The following is a 21,723-nucleotide window of genomic DNA, read 5'->3' as shown; positions in this document are numbered from 1 at the left end:
AGCAGACATGGTCAAGATCTTCTTGGGACAGGTCCAAAATGGGAGCAAGTGAGAGGGAGGCTTCACAGATGGGTTTCGGACCATGGTGGGCTCGGTATGTAAGCACGTTAGATTCTGTCCTGAAAGTTGTATGACACTGAATTATGAATAACTGATTGCCGATATAGTGCTCAGAAATAACAATTTTGCTTGAGTATGGAAGAAGCAATGCACTTGTTCACCTAATATGTTTATATTGGTTACAGAATTAACTTGTTGGTTGCTCTTTTGTTTTGTGAGGACAGAGACATGGCAGCCTGTGCTGATAATATTTTGTGGATGCAATGTGAAATTCCATTTTCATCTCATTCTGTAACAACTTAGGAGTAGATTTTAAAACATACGTGCGCGTGTCCATGTGTGCATGGTTCTCTGCGCACGCACATGGACGTGCCGATTTTATAACATGCACACGGTGGCGCCGGATTTTATAATACACGTGGGCATGTGCATGCGGCACGCGCAGGGAGGGGTGAATTTTTGCAAATTTCGCACGGCGACGCAATAGGGCCTTCCCCAGTTCCCTCCACGACCGCTCCAATTAAGGAGAAGACTGGGAGAGAACCTTCCTTCCCCTTCCCCCTCTTCTTCCCACTCTCTAAACCTAACCTACCTTTCACCATTTTTTAAACTTTCTTACTTACTGCTCCTCAGGATCAGAAGTAAGTTACGCACGCTGGCTGGCTGCTGGCATGTGCTTCCCCGGGACAGCAGCTAATGGCCACTGTCCTGGCCAGCCTCTGTCCCGCCCCATCCTGCCCCACCTTTTTTTAGGGCCCGGAACTTGTGCAGGTATCGCCACCTATGCATGTGGCCAGGCCCTTTTGAAAATGCACACGGCGCACTCAGGTGATTTTTACGCATGCTGGGCTTTTAAAATCCAGCCTTTACTGAATAAAATGTTTAGTTTATAAGAAATTTCCCACAAGGGCTAAAATGAATGCTTAAAAGAGTTGTATGACACTGTCAACAAGATCCGTTTTATCTACAGTTGCTGACATAGTTTAAGGCCTTCCATATTCATCCATCAAACCCCTCCAAATGCTACAGAACTCTGCAGCCAGAATCCTTACCAATACGAATAAAAGAGATCACATCACCCCCATTCTCAAGCTCCTCCACTGGCTGCCTATAAAGCAAAGGATCCTATATAAAGTACTCACCGTAATTCATAAATCCATTCACAATATCTCTCCTCTTCAATTATGTAACCAACTACGCCCTCACTCCTCCTCTAGACCCATCAGAGGAGCATATAAAGGCACACTCTATGTACCTTCAACAAAATCCTCGCATCATAAACGTGCCATATCTACAGCAGGCCCCATTCAATGGAATGCGCTCCCACCAGACATTCGGCTTGAGTTCTGCCACTCTTCATTCAAAAAAAAACTTAAAACCTGGCTCTTTAGCCAAGCTTTTCCAGGACCATGATCATCATTTTTTCCCCTCCAACCAGCAAGAACATATCTTCTTCACAAACCCCCATTTTCCATACCACTACCTACTTCGGTATCTAATCTCTTGCTGCAGGACACTTGAGACTTTCTCACTTATACGTTATAATTTTTATGCTCAATAAGACCTGTCAACTTAATTGTTTAAGTCTTTTTTTTTTTTTTTTTTCTCCTTTATCTTTTGGTCATCAATGTTACAACGTTATTGTTAAATTTTGAACTTATGTACACTGTTCCAAGTTTCATAACCTTGTTCTATGTAATGCCTTTTGGCAATTTTCATGTTCTGTTTCAATGTAAACCGATGTGATCTTTATTTCATATAGGAACACCGGTATATAAAAATCTAAAAATAAATAAATAAATAATGTAGACTATGAAATAATGTGGAAAGCTGAACCCATATAAATTGTGACTCTCTTGCTCCTGTTCTGTTTGGAGCCTCTTTCAGAATATATTGTTTGGTTTCGTTATGGGTTTTTGGGGGAAGGTAGTTTAGGTTTGGAATAGGAAGTGAGAGGAAAGGAGCATAATTTTGTAGCTGCAGTAGCATACCAGAGTGATTGCTTACATTTTCTATAAATTTCAATAGTGCTTTAGAGCTTGCAATATTAGTCGGGACTTGATGTTTGATCTGGGACACAGTGCAGTCCTAAGAAATTCATTAAAGCTTTTTTGGATATTATGTATGCCTCAGATTTGGGATGGCAACCCCCTTTAAATGTGTGTCTTGGAATTTGGTAGATCTAGGCAGGCCTGTGAAATGTAAAGTGTTAGCACATTTGAATAGGCTAACATGTACAGTGGTCTTTCTTGCAGGAAACATATCTTTTTATAACACCTTAAGCTGAAAAGGAAATGAATAAATCATTATATTATATGCAGCTCAAGGTTCTTCTAAAAGTTGTGGCATTACTATTCTAATTCATAGGTCTTTCTCTTTTCAATTGCAAAAATCTATTGTAAATCCTAAGGGTAGATTTTTCATCCCCTTGGGGAATTTATTTGTGAAATCTATTATTTTAGCTTCAATTTATGCCCCTAATCAATATGATCATTCTCTTTTCACTACAATCACCACAAATATAATTTTTTGGGCCCTGACTCGATTATTTTGGGAGATGATTTGAACTTTATCAGGAATCCCAAGTTAGATCTCCAGTCTAGTAGAATGTTTAAATCTTTAGCGACAATGAAGGGTGTACATTCTTTATGTGATACATTGCAAGTATTAGATATTTGGAGAATCTTAAACTTGATAACAAGAGATTATATTAATTATGTCGGGTGCCATGATATTGAACTTAAAATTGAATATTGGTTTCTGAGTGTTTTTTTCTCTTAATACTAAAAGTTCAACATTTGAACCTTTAGTGATTTCCGTTCTCTGCCCAGGACATGCATGATAGTTCAGCCAGAATTTTTCTAATTGGGAAATGCCAACTTACAGGCCGATACAGTAAGGAGCGGTAGAAAGAGGTGCGTTAGTGCCAGGCGCACCTGCGTTTGCTGCACGCACAGTCTGCATCACCTACCGCTCGATACTGTATTTAAATTGCATTCAAAAGCAAGCCGCGTCCAACGCGCGTCCATGAAGCGCAATCCATTTTACTGTATAGGCGCTATACAGCGCCTATACAGTATCCTGGGTGCGCTGGTACCTGTCATTTCAAATGTCATTTCAAATGACATTTGAAATAACAGGTACCAGGAAGTGGATGCCCAGCGGCGAAAGCGGCCCCCGCCGGCAAAGATGGATGCCCATAGTGCACGGGCCCCCAAGCCAGCGAAAGTGTACGCTTGGGGGCCCGTGCGGCGTACGGGCGGCGAAAGCGTACGCCCGTACGCCTAGAGAGGACTGGGGCTGCCCTGGAGACCGGCACCCATGGACGCGGCCAGGGCAGGTGAGTGGGGGCTGGGGGAAAGTTTGCCACCTACCCTTACCTCTAACTCAGGGGTAAGGGTAGGCGGTAAGTTAGGTTAAACGCGCGGCAAAACTGCAGGTTTAAAAAGCGATAATCAGGGCGCGCGTTACTGTATGGGAGGGAATAGCTAATCCGATCGTTTACATCTCATATACATGCCGCGGGCGGAAAGGGTTACCAGTTGATTTAAAGAGGCGGTAAGGATGGGTTAAAAGGGATAGTGGATCGCGGGTTGGTCTAACACGGCCAAATTGTGAGTAGAAAGTGGGTTTAGAAACAGGGTAACCGCGGCCGCATTTACTGTATTCGCCTGTTAGCTAGTATGGGATAAGAAATATTTAAAAAGCTATATAAACTGATTATGCAGTAAATAAAGCTCAACATAAATCTGACCCAGTGATATCTTGAGAAATGGCCAAAGCGGTGTTGGGCTGGGGATATTATAAGTTGTGATAGGTTAAAAAAAAGGAATTGGACACAGTTATAATGGAATTAACACAGCAGTGAACGAAATATAAGATAGAGCTGAATGATAGGATCTTTGAGGCAATAAAACAACATTTTTTTGCCTACTCAAAGTGTGTTAAATACAAAATATTTTCCCATTGATGGCAGGGCTGAATTAGCCCTGCTGCCTCAGCCCACAACACATCCAGGCCGACTGTGACAAGTGTGGCCGGATGTCTCCGAGGGCCCGAAGGCAGAGAGCCCAGAAGATTCAAGACCTCCAACAGGCAATAGGTGGCTCCTATGCGCCCCCCCCCCCCCCCAAGTCCCATTCCTCGCCGGGGCCAACTGAAATATCGGCCCCAGCGGCGAGATGAGCGTCCTCTTTAGACTCCAAGCTCTCCAGGCCTGGAGAGTCATTGGAAAGAGGAAGGGATTCGGTCGTAGCGTTGCACCCAATGGGAAGCGGCTCCCAGGGATCTGGCCCGCTGACACAGGTGCACAGCGCCGGCAGAAAGCGGCGCCGGGAACATTCGCCACATCGCACGAATCGCATAAATCGAAGCATCATCCGATGCCGATGCATGCTTCAGCGAAGCAGATGCAAGTGCCGTCGGAGTGCACACCGAAGCCGATGCAACATCCGCCGACAATGGAGCACGACTCGAGGCCGAAGCATTTGGCGTCTAACCCGAAGCAGCCTGCTTCGACATCAGAGCAACCTGCTTCGGGAGAACAACGACCCGTGGCGGCAATGAAGCAAAAGGAGTCGAGGCAAGAACAACCGGCGCCGAAAGGAGTACAATCGCAGACACCACAGCCTTCAACACAACCGAAGCATCTATTGGCGCTTTCGCCGCAATTGACACCACGGACACATAAGTCTACGCATAAGCGTAAGAAGCAGCATTCCTCCAGACACTCGACGTCTTGGGACTCAATGCCACAACAAAAAAGACACAAGGCGTACCGCCCAAGGGAACACGGCCCCTTTAAAAAAAAAAAAAAACATAGGGACCGTAGTCAACTTCAATCTAAAAGTCAAATGTCGGATAGGGATTATTCAGTCTACTTCATCACCTCATGCCAGGACCTCAAGACATTCCACTACATTGGGGAGGGATGTGGTCAGTATTCATCTTCCAGACCATATTCTTCCGCGTCTTCACATTCATCTGTACAGAGTAACGTACGTCCAAGGCATGAACACGCCAAATCCCTATCTGGAACCGATAAACCACAGGATAAGGACGATCAGGTTCCAGAACCCAGTATATTACCAGTAAGGCCTGATTCACATGAGACCCCAGCCCCTCCAGCTGTGGGCCCTCGTCCGAGGATGCCTCCAATGGCGAAACAGGCTTTCTCTCACTTATCTGAGGCTTTATGAGGCTTCTTTGACTCTCTTCAATCTTCCTTTCAGTTACCGGATGCTTCCTCACCTAGTTCTCTGGAAACACAAGGTCAGGAAGAGAATCAGTCACAACCAGAGCTTTCACCAACACCGTTGGTACATGACACGGCTGTGCCCGAACATCCATCACCGGGAGCTTCTCCATCTCGCTCAACAATCTCTTCCTCAACAGGTTACCCTTCAGATCCCCCAGATCAACCACAGGAGCCTTATTCTCCTCCTGAAGATCTATTGTATCCTACGTTTTTAGATAACTTGGCACCATCCTTCATTTAGAAGTGCAAAAGTTACCTGACCCAAGATCGGAAACACTTGGTCTCCTAAAACTCTTTGAGACTCCGGGGGAACCAGCATCTCTATCCCCACAGGAGGTACTAGTAGACACGGTACTTAAGAAGTCATGGGAAACCCCACATACTCTGACTGCGGTTTCGCGAAAGACCGATCTGAAATTCCGAATGCCAAAAGCATCTTATACAGTGCCGCAACTTCCACACACATCCATCGTGGTGGAATCTGTGATGCAACGCTCAAAGAGATCAAAGTCTCACACCTCTTATCCTCCTGGAAAGGATAATCGTACCCTAGATAAATTTGGCCGAAAAAGTTATCAAAATTCTATGCTAGCAGCACAAATATACACCCACCAATTCTATATGGTCCAATACATATACGAATGTATTCAGGTGACAAAAGGTCTGCTTTCTTCCACAGCACAACCAATTCCTCAATCCAAGACATGGAGGAATGTTCCAGACACTTCATGTGGGCTGTTTACCAAGGCTTTGAAATCTCTTCGAGGGCTTCCGCTACAGGGCTGTCAGCTCGACGGTTAGCCTGGCTCAGAGCTAGTGCTATTAGGGAAGACCTTCACGACAAGCTTGCGAATTTGCTCTGTATAGGGGACAACCTCTTTGGAGAACGATTCCAGACGACTGTCGCTCAACTGAAGGAGCAAGCTATAGCGATACAGTCGTTAACCACACAGTCACCATTTACCTCTTCACGCCAATACTTTGGTAACAATCGCTGCCAACCCTTTGCTAAACGGCCATATCGTTCTTTTCAACCTTATCGGCAACCGTCATACCCTCAATATCAAAGACAACAAACGCCTCAACAACCATCACAAAATAGAGGAAAACCGAGGGCCCAACTGCAGCAGACACAGCAACCGGCGGTCCCAATAAAATCCACGCAGTCTTTTTGAATCCTTAGCCACCACTACTACAGCAAGCAGCACCCCTGGGCAGACTTCAACAATGCCTACCGGCATGGGAATCGATCTCTTCAGACCAGTGGGTTCTAGAGATAATAAAACAAGGGTACCAACTCCAGTTTACCACAAAATCCCTCCTCCCTCATGTACAACATCAGTCGATGCGAAAGAATCATCCTCAACTCGGCCAAGAGGTCTCCATACTTCTACAACAGCAAGCAATCCAAGTTGTACCACACACAACCCTGAACACAGGGTTTTACTCCCCATATTTCCTCATTCCAAAGAAATCGGGAGGACTTCGTCCAATCCTGGATCTCTGGGACTTGAACAAATATCTGGTCAAGGAGAAGTTCAAAATGGTGTCCCTAAAGTCCATTCTTGCTCTGCTACAACCAAATGTTTGGATGTGCTCAATAGACTTGGAGGATGTCTATACACATATTCCCATCCACCCATCCTCGTGGCAGTACCTCTGCTTTCAATACAAGCAACATTACCAATACAAAGTTCTCCCCTTTGGACTCTCGGCGGCACCCAGAGTCTTTACCAAGTGTATGGTAGTAGTGATGGCTCACTTACGTCAGGGTTGTCAATCTTTCCATATCTGGATGACTGGCTCATAGTAGCGTCGAGCCCACAAATATTGATACAGCACCTTCAACAGTTGTTAGTATCTGAACGCTCTGGGTCTAATAATCAATTATCACCAATCGAACTTGAAACCCACTCACATTCTTCAATTCATTGGTGCTCGACTAGACACGATATGCCATAGAGCATTTCTACTGGAAAACAGAAAACTCGAAATGTGTCACCTCCTCCGAATTCTTCTCCACACACAAAAACAGACGGCACGTCAGATACTAATGGTGTTGGGTCATATGGCAGCAGCCATTTTCACTGTTCCCAATACCAGACTTCACATGCGTCTTCTACAATGGGGATTGAAGCGACAATGGAATCAATACTCGCAGCCATTGCACAACCTCCTAATACTCACTGCGGAAATGGCACAGGACATCAGTTGGTAGCTCAAGAAATCCACCCTTTCCAAGGGAGCATTGTTCAACCCACCTCCTCACAATGCAGTCCTAACCACAGATGCATCTCGCAAAGGATGGGGAGCCCATCTAGACCTCCTGGAAACTCAAGGTCTATGGTCCCCGTCTGAACAACACTTACAAATTAACCTATTGGAGCTTCGGGCGATCAGAAACGTCCTTCAAGTGTTCCAGGCCCATCTACGGGGTCGCAGAGTGATTGTCTACACGGACAACCAAGTGGTGATGTTTTACGTAAACAAACAAGGAGGATCCAGTTCATGGTCCCTTTGTCAGGAAGCCCTGCTGATCTTCCAATTAGCACATCAACATTCCATTCATCTGCAAGCAATGTACTTACCAGAATTGCAAATTCCAGTGCGGACAGATTAATGGGCCGATACAGTAAAAACGCGGGAGAGTGGGCGAGCACCGGCTCTCCTGTGCGCGTGATTGGTGTCTCGTTTCATCAAAGGACTCACGCACCTTCGTTCGCCCATTGCTAAACCACCAGTGCCGTGGAACCTGAACGTAGTATTAGAACAACTAACGTTACCACCATTTGAGCCCATGGTCTCTGCTCATATAAAATACTTAACAAGGAAGGTAGTATTCTTAACAGCAGTTACTTCTGCAAGAAGAGTCAGTGAATTGCAAGCCTTAGTTCACTACGCTCCATATTTACAGTTTTTCCACCAAAAAGCAGTTCTTCGAACTCACCCAACTTTCCTTCCAGAAGTAGTATCACCCTTCCAATTAAATCAAACAATAGAATTTCCAACATTCTTTCCCAAGCCTCATTCCAACGACAGGGAACGTATGCTACATACGCTGGACTGCAAAAGGGCATTAGCGTATTACAAACAAAGAACACAATCTGCTCAACGGGCTTCTCAACTTTTTGTTTATTTATTAAAATTAGGCACTGCGGTAAAAAGAGGCGCTAGGGACACTACCGCGTCCCTAGCGCCTCTTTTTTGACAGAAGCGATGGCTGTCAGCAGGTTTGACAGCCGACTCTCAATTTTGCCGGTGTCTGTTCTCGAGCCCGCTGACAGCCACGGGTTCAGAAACCAGACGCCGGCAAAATTGAGCGTCCAGTTTTCGACCCACCAGCCACGGGCCCATTTTAATTTTTTATTTTTTTAAATTATTTTTTACTTTTTTAAACTTTCGGGACCTCCGACTTAATATCGCCATGATATTAAGTCGGAGGGTGCACAGAAAAGCAGTTCTTACTGCTTTTCTGTGCACTTTCCTGGTGCCCGGAGAAATTAGCGCCTACCTTTGGGTAGGCGCTAATTTCTGAAAGCAAAATGTGCGGCTTGGCTGCACATTTTGCTTTCTGAATCACGCGGGAATACTTAATAGGGCCATCAACATGCATTTGCATGTTGCGGGCGCTATTAGGTTCGGGGGGGTTGGACACACGTTTTGCACGAGCTATTACCCCTTACTGAATAAGGGGTAAAGCTAGCTCGTCCAAATGCTGGCTAACGAGCGCACTGTACTGTATCGGCCTGTAAGTCGGGTATTTTATCCTCACGAATGGACTCTCAACACAGATGAAGTTCAAAGTCTTTTTCGAAAATGGGGGACTCCGACAATAGATCTCTTTGCAACAGAGGGAAACGCTCAATTTCCTCGTTTCTGCTCACTGTGGCCAACTCCCAACAGAATAGCACAAGATGCACTCATAATTCCATGGCACGAAAGCCTGATGTACGCTTTCCCTCCAATACCACTCATCACAAGAATTATTCAAAAGTGTATAATGGACCGGGCAAAATTAATCCTCATAGCATCTGCGTGGCCCAGGCAACCTTGGTACAGTTATCTACTTCGCCTTTCCATAAGCAGAAGTAACTGCTGTTAAGAATACTACCTTCCCGGTTAAGTATTTTATGTGAGCAGAGTCCATGGGCTCAAATGGTCTACCAAATCGGTCAGATCTCCTAATCCAACAACAAGGTACGCTTCTTCACCCACTTCACGCCTCTCTTCACTTGATGGCATGGAGATTGAGCGGCTCCTGCTAGAAGAGCAAGGCATTTCTGAAACAGCCCAGCAAATATTGTCGGAATCTAGGAAACAGTGAACGAGGCGCAATTATGGATTCAAATGGAAACGTTATATCAATTGGTGCACATCTAACAAAATTCCCCACTTGGACTGTTCCCCGGAGCTACTCCTGGACTACCTTTATACCTTATATGCTTCGGGTCTTGCTGTCACCTCGATTAGAGTTCATCTGAGTGCAATTGCAGCTTACCATAGACCATACCCAGCCAGTCTCCTTATAAAATTTGGATGTGAAGATCTATGCGAATTGCAAATCAACTAAAATATATCATGCCTGACTTGATTTCCCCCAGAACAATCTGGCTTTGTTGCTGGCAGTGGAATCTAGCATTTATTCTAAACCCATAGATCCACTGGTGGTTAGCTTCAATGCTGAGAAAGCATTTGATAGAGTATCCTGGAAATGTTTGAAATGAGTCCTGTCTCATTGTAGTTTTGTTGGGCCTATATTGGAGGCGAGAAACATTTTATATTCTAGCCCAACGACGTTCATAAATGTTAATAGTTTAAATTTGTTGCCATTTTCATTGACTCATGGTACTGGACAAGGTTATCGGCTATCACCTATTTTATTTATACTAACCTTGGAACCTTTGGTTTTGAAATTAAAAACAGATACTGGAGTACAGAGGATGGCCTTAGGCACTGAACCCGTAAAAATTTTATTTGCAGGTGATATGTTGATAACCTTGACGAATACACACAGCTCTTTACATATAGTATTGCAAATGATTAGAGTTTGGCAGTTTTGGGGGGATAAAGTTAAATCTTGACAAATCCAAAGGTTTAGATATCTGAGGTCACCTGCAATTCCAGTGGTTAACATTTCCATTGACTTGGGCCAATGAGTCTCTTTCATTACTTGGGTATCATTATCCACTCAAATCCTGCCCAATGGTATCCCTGTAATGTAATGCCTATAATTAATGAAATTAGGCATAAGTTGGATTCATGGCTGAATTTCCCTATATCACTAATGGGGGAGTGGCACCAGTAAAAATGGTTCTGATACCTAAACTCCTTTATCTGTTTCAATTGGCTCCCTTGCTTTTGTGCCAGAAAGACTTGCATTTGCTTTATCAATTATTTAACAAATTCTTATGGCAGTGTTGCAAACCTCGATTGTCCTTGTCTAAATTAATGGCCCCAAAAGATGAAGGGGGACTGGGTTTTCTAACTTGAAGTATTACAGCATAGCCTGTAATCTGATATTGGTGGGGGGAGTGGTTGGGAGGAAAAGTTAGATCGTTTTGTTTGCTCTATGAGAAAAGCTATCTTAAACCCTTTGGTACTACCTATGTTCTGCATGCTAGAGGGGGGCGTTTTGTCATATCACATTGCCCACTCGCTGCTGGTTCGTGCCAATCGATACTCACGGAAATTTGTGAGGGATTTGCTAAATCTCTCTAGGGAAATTTCTCCTTTGCTGCCGCTGGTGGGCAATGGCAACTTTATACCAGGTAATATGCATCAGAGATTTACTGAGCTTAGGGATAATGTTTTGGGGGTCCTGGCTCCTTTTATTGTTAATAACAAAGAATATATATATGCCTTTCCTTCTTTGTTCTCACATGATCTGTTATGTAAGACTGACTTTTTTTTTTTTTACTATTTGCAATTAAAAAGCTATACAGATAGATTGTTGAACCAGGGCAGGGGGTGATATACGTTGGGCCTGTTTCAGTCTAGTCCGGAGGAGACAGTTGTCTCTGTCCCTATTATATAAATACTTATTGTCCCTTACTAAATATTCGACCATGATCTCTCTAGCTAATATATGGAGTACAGACCTGGCAATTGAAATGATGGAACATGACCTTTTTGCTTGTTCATTATTGTTATATAAGGCTGCCCAAAGTAAATCCATGAGAGAGATGCAATATTTTATTAATCATCAGGCTTATTTTTGGCAGCTTAAGGCTTTCAAGGTAGGCATCACAAGCTCCAATGCCTGTGGAAAATATAAAATAGAGGCAGTAACCTTTTTACATTGTCTTTGGATCTGCCCGAATATTCAAGCTTTTTGGGAGTCCGTAAAAACATTTTTGACTAATTTGGGTGCTCTCATTCATGCTTGATCTGAATCCTTTTGTATTCTAGGTTGCCTTCCAAAAACTTATTGTCAAGAAACATCACAAAATATTACTCTCTAAATGTTGTTTAGTTGCTAAGAAGGGTATTTTGAAGGTCTGGCTGGACAGCTCATGCCCTCTATTGGATGCTTGGAAATTGGCAATGATAGACTTAATTTTGTTGGAATACCGATCAGTGGATCATACTTGCCCTAACTTGCTAAATGGTTTCCAAGCTGTTTGAAGACCTTTATTTTCTTTACTCCCGGTGGACATAAGTGTCAAACTTATGTAAGAGGCAATTAATCTTATCTGTAACTTATGTTTATCTTGCATCCCACACAACAATTTCGATTGGTTCTATTGACAGGTCGGGGGGGGGGGGGAGTGAGATTTGTTTGCCTGGTAAATATAAAAAGCATTGTTTGTGGGTTTTTGCATGGTAATTATACTTTTGTGACATACATAAAACATTCTCTTGTTAATAGTTAAACATGATATCTAAGGCAGTTTCTCTGTCTTTTGTTAATGTAGAATGTTAGCCCATTACAATTCTCTTAATAGTACCTGCTGGCTGGTAGTGGTACTAGACCTGTTTGTCACTTTTTGTGCTTGTTGAAAATGTAAAACTAAAAGATGATGAATCATAAGTGTAGCTACATTGAAAGCCAGCTTTTAGGGTTTGCGACCTGTGCACTACTGTTCCTTTCAGTGCAGCTGAAGAGGAACTGCCACCCTCTCCCAGTATAGCCCTTGGGGATGAAGAGCTACTGCCCTTCCAACCCCAATCACCTGCAGGGCCCAAGAGCTTCTTCCCTGACATGGTTTGGGGGGTCCAAAGAACAGCTGTTGCAGCCTTCCCTCTCTCTCCCTGTGGGCTGACTGGCAGAAGAGCCCACAGGGCTTGCAAGGTTCAAACAGTTGATCTGTAAACTGAACTGCCTGGGAAAGAGAGGAGGCAGTGAAGGGAGGTTAGAAGCATCAGCTGTTGGCTCCACTCTTCTGTTATTGGGCCACTGGGGAAGGAGGAGAAGGGCTGAAAAGGGTTGGCTTTAAAGATGTGTAACCTCTACCCCCTGCCATAGAGGGTGGGATACCCCCAGTGCTAAAACCAGCCCTGGCCACATTCTGTGCCAATTATAAAATCTTGGCACCAAGTCCCTATTTGCTTGTACGCTTTCAATTTGTTCAGTAAATTTAAAACAATTATGAAGGTTTTATTGTAACCAGTTTGCATGTGTTTCAAAGAGAAAACATTTGAATTGACATTAGCAACATATTTTATAAGTTTGTGCTTATGTACCATTTTACATAGTTATTTCAAAATAAATTATTAACCTGTTGACACCAAGCTGTTTGAGAGTTCTCATGGTAACACAGTTTTTACATTACCTGACAGGAAATCCTGACTTAGATTAATGGAAGAATAGCAATTTAAAAGCACTTGTAGGATTTTCTTTCACCTCAAATTTATTTATTTATTTATTTAAAAAGATTTTCTATACCGTCAAGTTAAATACCATCACAACGGTTTACAGAAGGGCACGATAAAGAGAAATATGGGTGGTATAGATTACAAATTACTCGTGTGCCATCATAGTACGGTAACAATTTAAAATAATAAACTAGGTGTGTAAGTTAAACCTGATTTTTAGGAACAAATTAGGCAGTTTGATTTTATCTCTACATTGCCTGAAATATGAACCTTGGGTTAAAGAGCACATTTCAACCTAGCTGATCAGAGGTTGATTTAATAGAATTCTTCCCTGTGTGTATCTGAAGAGTATATGTGACACCATATTTTGATACTCTATATTCCTTTTAATGTTTGGGGGCCAGTATTAGGGTTCTGCACTTTAGTTGTATTCTGGTTTCTGTGCAGGGTCTTAGGACGCTTCGTAGGCAGCAGTACTGTCTAGATTCTTCAAAATGTCAGCTTGCCTGATTCTGAGCTGTCTTGCTTCATTTATTTTTCGTAACACTGCATCTTTCTTCCTTTGTGTACTTGTATTTTATATTTTTACACTTTTTATGAATAAACTTTTTATGTCTCTTATTCTTGCTGAACCCACTTTTTAATCATTTCTTTCCAAGTCTACATTCAGCTATTCACATTTTATTCATGGTTACTTGTATCAGTTAAATCTAAACCGGAGAGTGACAACAAACTCTGTAATGGATAGTTGGGCCATAAGTTACCATTCACATACTCCAACATACATTCTCACTTCCAATATTCACTGATGCTAGAAATAAGTCAAATCAATTTGATGCTTAATAATGAGTGACCATCATAATAGGCTTCATCAATATAGCATGACGCTTTTAGACTCTGCCTTATATATAATCATAAGTCACTGGTGATTAGTGATTATATACCAAAATAATTTTTTTAAACTTTTTTTGTATGCAGCATTTAAAAGTCCAGCTATGGAGTACTTAACTTAATTTAGCGAGCCAATAGTTCCATTGTAACTACTGTTTTTCTCGATGGTCGATCATCTCCTCAAATACTTTGTAGCACAGTTTTCTGAAAATTTTGTTGGTACCGGCTGTTAGCACTGCTGTACTCAGATGTCTCCCTCAGGTCTCCCGACACGGAACCGTGTTTCGGACATGCTAGTCCTTTATCAAGGGAATATTCTGCATCAAAAACATCACATTTGTTAACTCAAACGTTTCAAATAAATCTTAAATCAGTTAGAAATACATTTACGAACAGCTTCCTCTCTAACAACATTGACCCATTCTTTCACTCACAATATGGCGGATTGGCGTTCTTTTCCTTTTGTTCACAGAGCCGTCGTCTGAACTGAGTTAAATCTCCCGCCCATTGGCACTCCCTTACATACGTCACTAGGTACCTCCTTTTTGTGTGACGTATTTCTTCTGATCACAGGACTGAATTAAATCTCCCACTAAACATCACTATGTTCCTCCCCTCAACATAGGGAATACCACTCAATATTAGCATTCAATCCTAAGGGCGCCACTATGTTTAGTCTGAAAATCCACTGCTGCTCCTTGATGTTTAAAATTTTGTTCGGATCTCCTCCATGTGGGTTATGCTGAATTTGCTCTAAAACTCTCCAACGCAAATTATCAAATGTGAGATGCAGATCCTTACAGTGGGATTACCATCGGATCTGTGATTTTGTCAGTGGTGATGCAACTGCGATGTTCTATTAATCTAGTACGAATCATCCGCTTTGTACAATGTAATATAGATTACAAGGGCATACTATAAGATAAATAACATTTTCCTGGCGTGTAGCCAGATGGACTCAGAACGAATGGGTATAGTATGCTCATGCTAGCAGTTGGAGACGGATCTGACGTCAGCACGGGTATATATACCCCCACAGGAAGCGTAGCAACTCAGTAATTTCCTTCTCCAAAGCAGTTTGGAGAGCCTGCACGCTCGCTGAGCGTGTTTTCCAAATCTGCTTTCTATTTTCTACTTTCTTTCAACTACAACTTCTACAACATCGAGCCCTGCACTCCTGCAGTGATACCCTAAGGTCCCTCCCCCAGTAGAGTTTCCCGGGGTGATTTCCGTGATCCCCCGGAGGTTTAAGTCCTCGGTCCGGTGGCCGAATCGCGGCAGGGATGTAGCCCCCGGGCGAGGTTCGGGTGAGGCATACGAGGCGCCTCGGTCCCGGCGTGGACGAGGCAGCGGGTGCATATCCTCAAACGCGGCGGTGAAGGTACTTGCCCTCTCCCACCGCAGCCGGAGACCGCCCGGGTTCCAGCCGGGAAGCACAGAGGATCAGGTAAGGCGTACATCTCTTATTTCTGGTCTCCGAGGAACAGAGAATCGGCGGCGTGGCACGCCGTGGAGGGCGCCATTTTGTGGGCCTTGTTCAGGTATTGTTCTGGATATCCTGCAAGATGGGCTTCAGAAGGGTCTCTCCCTCAGCTCCATCAAAGTTCAGGTGGCTGCACTGTCTTGCTATGGTCCCAGGAGGGATGGCAAGACCATTGCCACGCATCCAGATTTGTCTTGCTTCCTGAAAGGAGTCCAGCACATTCGTCCGCCACTGAAGTGGCCAGTGCCTTTGTGGAACCTCAACCTTGTTTTGGATTTCCTCGCGGGATCCACCTTCAGACCCCTTCGAGGCCTGTCTCTCCGTTCTCTAACCTTGAAGATGGTGTTCTTATTGGCGGTGTGTTCCGCGCGCCGCGTCTCAAAGCTACAAGCACTGTCCTGCCGTGATCCCTTTCTGAGGATCACTCCAGAGGCTATCCATCTTCGCACGGTTCCCTCCTTTCTACCTAAGCAGTTTCACTTTAATCAGACTATATCCTTGCCTACCACGGCAGGTTTGAAGAAATCTGAAGAAGGGCATTTGCCACGCCATCTCGACATAGGCAGACTGCTGCCTAGATATCTGGGAATGACAGAAGACGTCCGAAAGACAGACCATCTGTTCGTCCTGCACAGCGGGAAACGACAAGGGGAAGCGGCCTCTCGGCCCACCATCGCCCGCTGGATTAAAGAAGTTATCAGAGCAGCTTACGTGGAGGCCGGGAAGTCTCCGCCTCTACAGGTCAAGGCTCATTCTACCAGAGCACAAGCGACATCCTGGGCGGAATCCAGGATGCTGTCTCCTGCAGAAATCTGTAATGCGGCGACATGGTCCTCCCTCCATACCTTCTCCAGGTTCTACCGTCTGGATGTCCAGGCCAGGGAGGACTCGGCATTTGCGAGGGCGGTACTACATGGTCCTCATGTGCACATGCAGAACAATGTTGATATGCCCAATGTCCATGGGAACCTCCAGAATCAACGATCGTTGATGGTCTCAGAAAGCAATGTACTAAGACATCTCCTAAATGTCTTCCTGTACTATAGGAAATCAATGGTGGTACGGCAAAAATCTTTGTGTGGTTTCAGTACTGTCCAATGTCGTGTAATCAAGGCTGCAATCGTAGCTTTATCTGAAAAGGGTATCGTGCAAACTAGTGGTGCATAGTTACTATTAGAATCTGTGTCTAGTAACAGCCAATCACATGCTGTATTATAAATTCTGTGGGGACCCGATGTGGGCGCATCCGTGCTTCCAATGTTTCAGCAGTTATTCGTAATGCATCTTGTTGGGGTAAACTGGTGTACAAAGCTTGGATATCCATAGTGACCAAAATGGCTTGAGACGCATTATTGATGGATTTAAATTTTGTTAACATATGCTTTGTATCCTTGCAGTATGAGCGGGCCAAAGGAACGAATGGCTGTAGGAATAAATCCACAAATGTGCACAAGGGTTATAAAAGTGATCCCATTGTGGTAATGATGGGTCTCCCTGGTGGATCAATTGGATCCTTGTGAACGTTTGGTACCATATAGATAGTAGGTGATACCGGAAATTTCACTTGCAAAAAATTGGCTTCTTTCAATGTCAGGAAACCAACAGCGAGCGCATCATTCACCAAATTTTTTATTTTCTCCTGCAAATCCTCTGTAGGGTTGTTCTACAAAACTTCATAACTATTAGGATCTTGTATATGTGCTACAACTTTCCTAATATATTCATATCTAGATTGTACGACTACAGAACCACCCTTGTCGGCTTTTTTAATGATGATAGACTCGTCTTCCTTCAATGACTGCAAAGCTGTGAATTCTTCCTTAGATAAATTGTATCGAGGTTTAGTTACAGATACTTCGATATCTTCTAGATACATCAAAACTTTTATGAATCTGGTTTTGGTAGATGGGTCAATATTGCCCGGGGGAACAGAGTTGGATTTGGGGTGAACCATGGATGCATCCACTGAGGGTAAACATTGTGCAAAAAATAGTTAATTGCAACTTGCGGAAAAATTGTTGTTACTAGACACAGATTCTAATAGTTACTATAGCATGATACCCTTTTCAGATAAAGCTACAAAAATTGCAGCCTTGATTAGACGACATTGGACAGTCCTGAAACCACACAGAGATTTTTGCCATACCACCATTGATTTCCTATAGTAAAGGAAGAAATTTAGGAGATGTCTTAGTACATTCCTTTCTGAGACCATTAATGATCGTTGATTCTGGAGGTTCCCATGGACATTGGGCATGTCAAAATTGTTCTGAATGTGCACAAGCAATCACCAGCAAAGATTGGGTAGACGTCCGAGGCTATGTACATTCATCATACTGACATACAGATTGTTCGTCTACAAATGTTATTTATCTTATAGTATGCCCTTGTAATCTATATTACGTTTGTCGTACAAAGCGGATGATTCATACTAGATTAATAGAACATCGCAGTTGCATCACTACTGACAAAATCACAGCTCCGATGGTATCCCACTGTAAGGATCTGCATCACACATTCGATAATTTGCGATGGAGAGTTTTAGAGCAAATTCAGCATAACCCACGTGGAGGAGATCCAAACAAAATTTTAAACATCAAGGAGCAGCAGTGGATTTTCAGACTAAACATAGTGGCGCCCTTAGGATTGAATGCTAATATTGAGTGGTATTCCCTGTGTTGAGGGGAGGAACCTAGTGACGTATAATGGGAGATTTAATTCAGTCCTGTGATCAGAAGAAATATGTCACACAAAAAGGAGGTACCTAGTGACATATGGAAGGGAGTGCCGATGGGCGGGAGATTTAACTCAGTTCCGGTGACGGCTCTGTGATCAAAAGGAAAAGAACGCCAATCCGCCATATTGTGAGTGAAAGAATGGGTCAATGTTGTTAGAGAGGAAGCTGTTCGTAAATGTATTTCTAACTGATTTAAGATTTATTTGAAACGTTTGAGTTAACAAATGTGATGTTTTTGATGCAGAATATTCCCTTGATAAAGGACCAGCATGTCCGAAACATGGTTCTGTGTCGGGAGACCTGAGGGAGACATCTGAGTACAGCAGTGCTAACAGCCGGTACCAACAAAATTTTCAGAAAACTGTCCTACAAAGTATTTGAGGAGATGATCGACCATCAAGAAAAACAGTAGTTACAATTGAACGATTGGCTCGCTAAATTAAGTTAAGTACTCCATAGCTGGACTTTTAAATGCTGCATACAAAAAAAGTTTAAAAAAAATTGTTTTGGTATATAATCACTAACCACCAGTGACTTATGATTATATATAAGGCAGAGTCTAAAAGCGTCATGCTATATTGATGAAGCCTATTATGATGGTCACTCATTATTAAGCATCAAATTGATTTGACTTATTACTAGCGTCAGTGAATATTGGAAGTGAGGATGTATGTTGGAGTATGTGAATGGTTATTTGTATCAGTGTCATACCTATATAGGTTGCCAATAAGTAGCAACATAACAGCTATCTGATTTACTTTTGATAAAAGTGAGCATAGCTCAGTAGAAGGGGCTTTCAAAAATTAAATACTAACATATGTTTAGAAAAGAAATAAAAATCCAAAGGAAAAAAGAATCTGTGTGATGTGCTTTCATGGCCATGTAAATTATCTAGAAATAGTTTTATTTAGTGCTAGTATAATAAAATAAATGTACATATTCTCACTCAACCTTGTTTAGCTGTTAATTCACTTGCTTTTTCCTCCTCTCATTTTACTAGGATTCAGGCCATCCCTGCACAGCTAATGATCCAGAGAGCTGTTTTATGCCAGTTTCTCCTCAACACTTCATTGACCTCTTCAAATTTTAGCTGCGTTTTGTGTCAGTAATTTAAAATCTCATGCGATGTTATATACTTGTATTTTGAACATTATTTTTTGAATTTTGGAGAAACCTGAAGTGCATCAAATGTAATAATTTCAGAATTTACTGGGAGGTAAAGTTTTGTACATGGTGTTCCAAATACATGTGGATCCAATTTTGGTGATAAAATATATATTAATATTGACTTTAACATTCCTGTTTCAAGAAACTTGTAAAAGTCTTTTTTTTTGTTTTGTTTGGAATTAAGGAACAATAACTAAGCTTTTTTTCTGAAATGAGCATTTCCTTAGCATACAAATGTAATTTTCATATGTATTTTTCAATCAATATCTTTTGGTGGTCTCCAAGTTTATAACCCTGCATGTTGTATATATTCATACTTTATGAATAAAATGCTTTATATATGAATGACATATAAGGGCACAAAATGACACATGTAAATTGTTTATATTTTTAAAATGTATTAACCACATTAAAGCACAGCAGTTATGTTAATAGTGGTTTGAAAATAATTTGCATTCATTGTTGTCACAATTAACATTTTTCCTTTTTATATTATTTTCATATAGTTATGTATGTTCATATAATTTCTTGGGCTATAGGCAGGATCATTTTATAATTGGAAGATTGGGGGTATAGTAGGGAGTGTATGATGGTGCCTATATATTTACAGAAAATATAAGAACCAAGATGTATTGGTATAAAGAAACAAGTACAGAGGATTAGAACATAAGTTTTGTGTGTGGTTACTCATGATACAGCAATATAAGATGCTACTAATTATTTTGAAATGATCTTTATAATTTTGGAATGCAGGACCATATTAAAAATTATTCTTTTAGGATAAATGCAGGCCAGCCCCAAATTTTGTATGAGTTTTAGATTGAATTGTTGCTAAATTCTTTCTAGATGACAATGATACATGAATTAAAGGGCAGAGTTGAAATATTATGGTACAGCTTCTCTTTCTGAGAGTAATACTAGCTAGCAACAAAATATTAAAGAAATGCACAATGTAATAATTGTATGCCACACTGGTACTGAAATTGTTTGTTTGGCACATAAATATATAATACATTTGATCCATTAATGGATCTGTTATCCTTTGCAGGAAAAAAGTTAGTTCTTTTAACTTTGCATACATAATTGTTATATTTATTACTTATTTTTCTAAATGAAAAATTATCATCGAGAAAATTTTAGTTTGGTGGAGAAAATATTTCTTTTAGCAGTTTCTTTCAACAATCAGTTGCAATGTCTCTCTTTCATGGTTATTTTTATTGCAGCTGAAAGGAGCTAAATTGAGAAAAGTAGAAAATGTTGATATGCAGCATGGGTGTCAGTTTTCAGAAACATCTCTTACATGGGTATGTGATTGATAGAGTAAAAACCATCTTCAGGCATTGCAAAGCATCAACCAATCATTTTCCTCAGAGAAAAAAAAATTTCCATCTCCTAAGAAACAATTTTCAAAAAGCACTCACCAATAGAAATTTCAATGAATCTGAAAATCTGATATCTATACAAGCTTCCTACCCTGTTTCCGTTTTCTTTGTCCTAAAGGGACCACCTCTGGAGCAAGAAGCTTAGTTTAATTTCCATGCTGATTTAGTCATTGCTATTTTGCCAAAAGTGTTTAAAATAATTTAGATTAGCTATCATTTGAAATTGTACTGAAAATTCACATTAATATTTTATAAACAACTGAAGAGACATAATCATAAAGACCAAAGTGAGCCAGCACTTCCCAAGCATGGCTTGATGACTCCATGGTCAGTTGAGTGTTCAGGATCTCTGTAATGAATGTACATGATTCATATTAGGAAAATATATATAATTTATCTCATGCATGTTTATTATGCATATCCATGAAAGCCCAAATGACTGAAGGATCACCAGGACAGATATGGGCAGCCCTTATTTAATTCTTCACTGAATCATTTTATCAAGTGAATTCAAATAAAAGGTAAACTATGGGAAATAGCTTTCAGATATTTGATAAAGATTGTATTTATTTATTTAGCTTAAAACCACTTTTCCACGAGATCACCAGGCACATTACAATAAATTTAACACCAACTTCTCCAAAAATATTTTTTTTTTCTATTTTACTACTATCCAAAATAAATGTTTACTTTGACTTGCTCTTTATATGTTGTTGCTTTATTTTGTTAATCTGCTCAGTCTTTGCATCCCATTTCAGGTAGAAATTTTGTTATTCCTCAGAAATTTTTGTAGTGGGATGCCTTTGATGTATTCATTGTACACAATTATTGTTTCACAGTAAAGCAGTTCTTTAACTTGCAAGAATATAAAATCTTTTACAAATATTGCAGTATTTCTGAGCTTTGTATTTTCCTTTTTCTGTAGCTATAT

At 41.6% G+C, this 21,723-nt stretch overlaps 1 protein-coding gene across 5 annotated transcripts in view; it reads left to right on the top strand.

The window, feature by feature from the left end:
- Positions 1–19,847, top strand: part of FBXO25 (F-box protein 25) — a 168,424-nt gene extending 148,577 nt beyond the window's left edge. For 4 of the 5 annotated variants that reach the window (XM_029595772.1, XM_029595771.1, XM_029595770.1 and 1 more), the window contains one exon: positions 19,244–19,847. In XM_029595772.1, the coding sequence (XP_029451632.1) occupies positions 19,244–19,333 (90 nt within the window). In that variant the 3' untranslated portion in view covers positions 19,334–19,847. Of the gene's footprint in view, positions 1–18,487; positions 18,660–19,243 lie in introns of those variants that run through there. The other variant, XM_029595774.1, reaches the window with a different exon arrangement.
- The last annotated feature ends 1,876 nt before the right edge of the window (positions 19,848–21,723 follow it).

This window comes from Rhinatrema bivittatum, chromosome 3, assembly GCF_901001135.1.
Source record: "Rhinatrema bivittatum chromosome 3, aRhiBiv1.1, whole genome shotgun sequence".
Taxonomy (NCBI): domain Eukaryota; kingdom Metazoa; phylum Chordata; class Amphibia; order Gymnophiona; family Rhinatrematidae; genus Rhinatrema; species Rhinatrema bivittatum.
Note: the sequence above shows the minus strand (reverse complement) of the source record. Positions and strands in the feature narration are given on the sequence as shown.